The sequence below is a fragment of the Penaeus japonicus genome, unplaced genomic scaffold, assembly GCF_977035675.1.
Source record: "Penaeus japonicus unplaced genomic scaffold, GWHDUDI00000001_assembly GWHDUDI00000043, whole genome shotgun sequence".
In the NCBI taxonomy this organism is placed as follows: domain Eukaryota; kingdom Metazoa; phylum Arthropoda; class Malacostraca; order Decapoda; family Penaeidae; genus Penaeus; species Penaeus japonicus.
In genome coordinates this window covers 2,685,194-2,692,693 of record NW_028234445.1, presented here as the reverse complement: position 1 = coordinate 2,692,693, position 7,500 = coordinate 2,685,194, and the positions used below count along the sequence as shown (strand labels likewise).

Here is a 7,500-nt window from a genome sequence, read left to right as displayed (position 1 = left end):
TAATTACACCATAATTAACAACAGCAATGATACTAATAACGAAAAATACATTTCGATAATTAAGGAGCAAAAATAGGCAAATACAATGCTTAATTACCATAAATATTGAAACGGAATACTGCTAATTACACCTCATTAAACCTATTAATTACATCTAAGACTAATTACCCAAAAGGGACAGATGTCATTAGCCCACTAATTATCTTAAGGAAGGGATAGTGTTGTAATTAAGGGACAGTAATTAGTGGGTAATTAAGGGAGAGTAATTAGGGGGTGATATAAGGACAGTGATTAGGGAGTGATTAAGAGAATGTGTCGAGAGGTGATTAAGAGAAGTAATTAGGAAGTTGAGAGGAAATAACTTTTCACCGTAAAAAAATTCACTAATAGTTAATCTCGTTATTTTTCACTATAAAATATTTCCCCATAAACACATTTCACGATTTTTTTTCACTGCAAAAAAATCCTTTAAAAACAATTTTTGTTATTTTTCACTGCAAAAAAATCCTTTAAAAACAATTTTTGTTATTTTTCACTGCAAAAAAATCCTTTAAAAACAATTTTTGTTATTTTTCACTGCAAAAAAAATCCCTTTTAACCAATTTCGTTAATTTTCACTTCAAACGGATTATTTTTTTTTCACTGCAAATTTATTCATTATTTTCCTCTGTAAATTTATCTTTATTATGTTTTCACTGTAAACATTTTCACTGCCAATGTATATTGTTAACTTTCACTGTAAAATTTTCTCATTTCTTTTATTATTTTCAATGTCACTGTAAAATTTTCATATCTATTTGATTGTATTTGAATTTCACTGTAATTTTGTTATCACGGAATTTCACTGTTAATGAAATTTATAAACACTGGTTATCACTGTCATTTTCTTTAACAATCGATATATTTCATATTTTCATTTTCATTTCATTTCACTGCAATCTCTTTTTTTTCCTTTGAAGAATTTCGTTATTGTTGAATATCACTGTTGCCAAAATAGCCTCTGTCTCACTGTTGCCAAAATTAGACTTGAAGATTTGAATGAATCCAAATTGCACTGTTGCCAAAGATCACTGTCAACAATTTCCACCGTTGCAAAATTGCACTATTGCAAATTTCCACTGTTGTCAATTTTTTTCAGCGATGCCAAATTTCACCGTCAAAGAATTAAAAAAAAATCCGTTTGATTCACTGTAAATTTGACCGGATTTTTGTAAAAATGATTTTATCTTATTTTTTTCTCTTGATTCGAAAGAAAAAAATCCTCTTTATCTTTCTCTCTCTCTCTATCTCTCTCTTTTCTGTCGGACTCTCTTCTCTTCTCTTCTAATTCTCTTTCTTCTCTTTCTCTCTTTTAATTCTTTCTCTCTCTCTTTCTATCTTCTTTCTCTCTCTCTCTATCTATCTTCTTTCTCTTTCTTCTCTTTCTCACTTTTTCTCTTCACTTACTCTCTTTTCTGTCTCTCTCTCATTTATCAGACTTTTCTCTCTATCTCTCTTATCGTCTCTCCATCCCCTTCTTCCTAATTTAACATCTCTCTCTCTCTCTTCCTTCTCCTTCTCTGGTTCCTTCCTCATTTAGCATCTGTCTCCCTCTATCTCTTCTTCTCCCTCATTTAGCATCTTCTTCTCCCTACCTCTCTCCCTCATTCATCATCTTCCTCTCTCCCTATTTCCTTCTCCCTTAATCATCTTCATCTCCCTCTCTCCTTCTCTCCTTTTGCCTTAATTATCGCCTCCTCCTCTCTTCCCTTCTTTCTTTCCTTCTCCCTTAATCTTCATCTCCCTCTCTCCCTCTCTCCTTTTCCCTTAATCATCGCCTCCTTCTCTCTTCCCTTCTTTCTTTCCTTCTCCCATAACCACCATCTCCCTCTCTCCCTCTCTCCTTCTCCCTTAATTATCGCCTCCTTCTCTCTTCCCTTCTTTCTTTCCTTCTCCCATAATCACCATCATCCTCTCTCCCTCTCTCCTTTTCCCTTAATTATCGCCTCCTTCTCTCTTCCCTTCTTTCTTTCCTTCTCCCTTAATCACCATCTCCCTCTCTCCCTCTCTCCTTTTCCCTTAATTATCGCCTCCTTCTCTCTTCCCTTCTTTCTTTCCTTCTCCCATAATCATCCTCTCTCCCTCTCTCCTTTTCCCTTAATTATCGCCTCCTTCTCTCTTCCCTTCTTTCTTTCCTTCTCCCATAATCTTCATCTCCCTCTCTCCTTCTCTCCTTTTCCCTTAATTATCGCCTCCTTCTCTCTTCCCTTCTTTCTCTCCTTCTCCCATAATCTTCATCTCCCTCTCTCTCTCCTTCTCCCTTAATTATCGCCTCCTTCTCTCTTCCCTTCTTTCTTTCCTTCTCCCATAATCTTCATCTCCCTCTCTCCCTCTCTCCTTCTCCCTTAATTATCGCCTCCTTCTCTCTTCCCTTCTTTCTTCAGAGTCTCGGCAGTTTAATCTTCATCTCCCTCTCTCCCTCTCTCCTTCTCCCTTAATTATCACCTCCTCTCCTTCTCCCTTAATCACCACCACCCTCTCTCCCTCTCTCCTTCTCCCTTAATTATCGCCTCCTTCTCTCTTCCCTTCTTTCTTCAGAGTCTTGGCAGTTTAATCATCATCGTCTCTCTCCTTCTCTCCTTTTGCCTTAATTATCGCCTCCTTCTCTCTTCCCTTCTTTCTTTCCTTCTCCCATAATCTTCATCTCCTTCTCTCCTTCTCTCCCTCTCTCCCTAATTTACTACCTTCCTCTCTCCTTCTCTCCTTCTCCCTTAATCATCATCATCTCTCTCCTTCTCTCCTTCTCCCTTAATTATCGCCTCCTTCTCTCTTCCCTTCTTTCATCAGAGTCTCGGCAGTTCCAGATTCGCAGGCGCCGGGGCCCTGCGAAGAGGAACTGCAGAATCCTCTTGAATCATCTTGATTCCGTAGATATCGTGGTAGATTTTGGCCAGATCCTGCGGGATGTCCTGCGAGATGTCCTGCAGGGAGATGGAGGAAGGATGGAGGAGGGAGGAGGCAGGAGGAAAGGAGGGGGAGGGGGAGGAGGAAGAGGAGGAGGAGGAGGAGGAGGAAGAGAAGCGAGGAAGGCCTGCTATGCCTCCTCCAGTGGGACAGGAGGTCGGTTCGCAGGCCTCGAAGGTAGGGAAGGAGGAAGAGGAGGAGGAGGAGGAGTCGAAGGAAGAGGAGGAGGAGGAGGAGTCGAAGGAAGAGGAGGAGGAGGAGGAGGAGTCGAAGGAAGAGGAGGAGGAGGAGGAGTCGAAGGAGGAGGAGGAAGAAGAGGAGGAGTCGAAGGAAGAGGAGGAGGAGGAGGAGTCGAAGGAAGAGGAGGAGGAGGAAGAGGAAGAGGAGTCGAAGGAGGAAGTCGCGGAGTCAAAGGAAGAGGGAAGGCGGGACGAAGAGGAATGAGAAGTGGAGGGGGGAAGAGCGGCGGGGGGAAGAGCGGCTGTGGTTGTTGTAGCAAGGGGGGGTGGGAGTGGGGTCGGAACGGCGAGGTTCGGCCCACCTGGAACTCCGAGGTGTTCAGGTGGGCCACGCTCAAAAAACGGGAAGGCCATGTCTCGCACGGGGGAATGGGCCTGCGTTTTGAAGCCAGTCGACCCTCCACCTCCTCCTCCTCCTCCTCCTCCTCCTAGGCCTAATCCTATGCCGACACCTCCTCCACCTCCTCCTCCTCCTGCTCCTCCTCCTCCTCCTAGGCCTAACCCTATGCCGACACCTCCTCCTCCTCCTCCTCCTCCTCCACCTATTCCTCCTCCTTCTCCTGCTCCTCCACCTATTCCTCCTCCTCCTCCTGCTCCTCCACCTATTCCTGCCCCTCCTCCTCCTAGGCCTAATCCTATGCCGACACCTCCACCTCCTCCTCCACTTCCAGCGCCTCGGAACCCACCTTCAGCACCTCCGAACCCACTTCCAGCGCCTCCGAACCCACCTTCAGCGCCTCCGAACCCACCTTCAGCCCCTCCGAACCCACCTTCAGCGCCTCCGAACCCACCTTCAGCGCCTCCGAACCCACCTTCAGCCCCTCCGAACCCACCTCCACCTCCTCCTCCACTTCCAGCGCCTCCGAACCCACCAAAGTCCCCGTCGAGAGGAGGTCCCGAAATGGGGACATTGATGCCAGTGGAACTCGATCCGAAGGCCCCGCTGAAGTCGGCTCCGGGGAAGCCCCCAGTGGTGTCAAAGCTTGACGAACCGCTGGCACTCGAGTCGAAGCCAGGAGAACCACTTGTCTCGAAGCCAGGAGAACCACTTGTCTCGAAGCCAGGAGAACCACTTGTCTCGAAGCCAGGAGAACCACTTGTCTCGAAGCCGGACGAACCACTTGTCTCGAAGCCGGACGAACCACTTGTCTCGAAGCCGGACGAACCACTCAGGTCGAATCCAGGGGAACCACTCAGGTCGAATCCAGGGGAACCAGCGGCGTCGAAGCTAGATGAACCACTCAGGTCGAAGCCAGACGAAGAAGGAGAGCCACTTGTCTCGAACCCAGACGAACCACTTGTCTCGAAGCCGGACGAACCACTCAGATCGAATCCAGGGGAACCAGCGGCATCGAATCCAGGGGAACCAGCGGCGTCGAAGCTAGACGAACCACTCAAATCAAACCCCGACGAACTTGTCTCGAACCCCGACGAACCAGCGTCGTCGAAGCTAGATGAACCAGCGGCGTCGAAGGCCCCTACGAGCCCTGGACCGGCCCCGGCATCCAGCCCCGCGTCAAAGCTTGCACTCGTGCCTGCGTCGAAGCCCGGTATCCCGTCGATGTCGAGGCTCGTGGTCGTGCCTTCGGTGCCTCCTCCGGGGCCCGAGGAGCTGAAACTTGCGTCGAAACCTCCAGCTCCTCCAGCTGTTTCGAAACCTCCGGCTCCTCCAGCTCCGTCAAACCCCACTCCACCAGCTGCTCCGGGAAGAGGGACTCCACCTCCGCCGCCGCTGGCTCCCGCACCGAAGCCGGCGTCGAAACCTCCGGCTCCTCCAGCTCCGTCAAACCCCGATCCACCAGCTGCTCCTCCACCGAAGCCGGCATCGAAGCCTCCAGCTGCTCCAGCTCCGTCAAACCCCGATCCACCAGCTGCTCCTCCACCGAAGCCGGCGTCGAAACCTCCAGCTGCTCCAGCTCCGTCAAACCCCGATCCACCAGCTGCTCCTCCACCGAAGCTGGCGTCGAAACCTCCGGCTCCTCCAGCTCCGTCAAACCCCGATCCACCAGCTGCTCCAGGAAGAGGGACTCCTCCTCCGCTGGCTCCTCCACCGAAGCCGGCGTCGAAGCCTCCAGGTCCTCCTGCTGTTTCGAAACCTCCGGCTCCTCCAGCTCCGTCAAACCCCGAACCACCAGCTGCTCCTCCACCGAAGCCGGCGTCGAAACCTCCAGCTCCTCCAGCGGCGTCGAAACCTCCGGCTCCTCCAGCGACGTCGAAGCCTCCCGAACCACCAGCTGCTCCGGGAAGAGGGACTCCACCTCCGCCGCTGGCTCCTGCTCCTCCAGAGGCGTCAAACCCCGCACCACCAGCTGCTCCTCCACCGAAGCCGGCGTCGAAACCTCCGGCTCCTCCAGCTCCGTCAAACCCCGATCCACCAGCTGCTCCTCCACCGAAGCCGGCGTCGAAACCTCCAGCTCCTCCAGCAGTCTCAAAACCTACAGTTCCTCCAGCTGCATCGAAGCCTCCGGCTCCTCCAGCGGCGTCGAAATCTCCAGCTCCTCCAGCTGCTCCAGGAAGAGGGACTCCACCTCCTCCGCTGGCTCCTCCACCGAAGCCGGCGTCGAAACCTCCAGGTCCTCCTGCTGTTTCGAAACCTCCGGCTCCTCCAGCTACGTCAAACCCCGATCCACCAGCTGCTCCTCCACCGAAGCCGGCGTCGAAGCCTCCAGCTCCTCCAGCTCCGTCAAACCCCGATCCACCAGCTGCTCCTCCACCGAAGCCGGCGTCGAAGCCTCCAGCTCCTCCAGCTCCGTCAAACCCCGATCCACCAGCTGCTCCTCCACCGAAGCCGGCGTCGAAGCCTCCAGCTGCTCCAGCTCCGTCAAACCCCGATCCACCAGCTGCTCCTCCACCGAAGCCGGCGTCGAAGCCTCCAGCTCCTCCAGCTCCGTCAAACCCCGATCCACCAGCTGCTCCTCCACCGAAGCCGGCGTCGAAACCTCCAGGTCCTCCTGCTGTTTCGAAACCTCCGGCTCCTCCAGCTACGTCAAACCCCGAACCACCAGCTGCTCCGGGAAGAGGGACTCCACCTCCGCTGGCTCCTGCTCCTCCAGAGGCGTCAAACCCCGCACCACCAGCTGCTCCTCCACCGAAGCCGGCGTCGAAGCCTCCAGCGGCGCCAGCGGCGTCAAACCCCGAACCACCAGTAGCGTCGAAACCTCCTGCTCCTCCAGCTGCTCCAGGAAGAGGGACTCCACCTCCGCCGCTGGCTCCAGCACCGAAGCCGGCATCGAAACCTCCAGCTCCTCCAGCGGCATCGAAGCCACCTGCTCCTCCAGCTCCGTCAAACCCCGATCCACCAGCTGCTCCTCCACCGAAGCCGGCGTCGAAGCCTCCTGCTCCTCCAGCTCCGTCAAACCCCACTCCACCAGCTGCTCCGGGAAGAGGGACTCCTCCGCCGCCGCCGCTGGCTCCCGCACCGAAGCCGGCGTCGAAACCTCCGGCTCCTCCAGCTCCGTCAAACCCCGATCCGCCAGCTGCTCCTCCACCGAAGCCGGCGTCGAAACCTCCGGCTCCTCCAGCGACGTCGAAACCTCCGGCTCCTCCAGCGACGTCGAAACCTCCAGCTGCTCCGTGACCAAAACCTCCTGCTCCTCCAGTAGTCTCAAAACCTCCTGCTCCTCCAGGTGCGTCAAACCCCGAACCTCCAGCAGCTGCTCCTCCAGCCAAGCCTCCGCCCCCAGGTCCATCCACTCCGGGCAAAGGCACGCCGCCGCCGCCGCCGCCGCCGCTTGAACTGCCGCCGAACCCAGCGCCTACGTCAAACCCCGGCCCGGCTGCGTCAAACCCCGGCCCGGCTGCTCCAGGAGAACCAGCTGCGAAACTACCTCCCGCTCCGGGGCCGAAGCCTCCGGGCGGACCTCCCGCCCCGACGTCAGGAGCACCGGGGGCGGCGTCCCCCCCTACTCCAGGAAGGGGAACCCCCCCAGGGCCCCCCGTGCCGAAGCCCCCGGAACCGCCGGGACCAAAACCTTCCGCACCGAAGCCAGTCGCTATGTCGAACCCTGCTCCTGCTCCTGCTCCTGCTTCTCCGGCTGCTCCTCCAGGACCAAAGCCTCCAGCACCAGCTCCTCCTTCGAAGCCTCCTGCTCCTGCTCCTCCGGCTGCGTCAAACCCCGAGCCAGCTGCTCCTCCATCAAACCCCAAGTCGAAGCCTCCAGCTGCTCCTCCAGCGCCGCCTCCGCTCATTCCGGGAAGAGGGACTCCTCCTCCGCCGCCGCTGGCTCCACCGTCGAAGCCTCCAGCTGCTCCGGGACCAAAACCTCCAGCCGCTGCTCCGTCAAACCCCGATCCACCAGCTGCTCCTCCACCGAAGCCT

The 7,500-nt window shown here is 54.1% G+C and overlaps 2 protein-coding genes across 2 annotated transcripts in view; one reads left to right on the top strand and one right to left on the bottom strand.

The window, feature by feature from the left end:
• Positions 1-7,500, top strand: part of LOC147466583 (uncharacterized) — a 411,126-nt gene that overhangs the window by 162,423 nt on the left and 241,203 nt on the right. The gene's annotated exons all lie outside the window — the stretch shown is intronic.
• Positions 1,386-7,500, bottom strand: part of LOC122263581 (uncharacterized) — an 8,370-nt gene continuing 2,255 nt past the window's right edge. Inside the window, exons 2-8 of the mRNA XM_086535337.1 lie at positions 6,794-7,500; positions 6,182-6,694; positions 4,946-6,133; positions 4,428-4,813; positions 4,293-4,355; positions 4,034-4,220; positions 1,386-3,994 (exon numbers count right to left, since the gene is read on the bottom strand). The exon at positions 6,794-7,500 is cut by the window's right edge and continues 391 nt beyond it. Coding sequence (XP_086391463.1) covers positions 2,823-3,994; positions 4,034-4,220; positions 4,293-4,355; positions 4,428-4,813; positions 4,946-6,133; positions 6,182-6,694; positions 6,794-7,500 — 4,216 coding nt within the window. The 3' untranslated portion in view covers positions 1,386-2,822. The remainder of the gene's footprint in view (positions 3,995-4,033; positions 4,221-4,292; positions 4,356-4,427; positions 4,814-4,945; positions 6,134-6,181; positions 6,695-6,793) is intronic.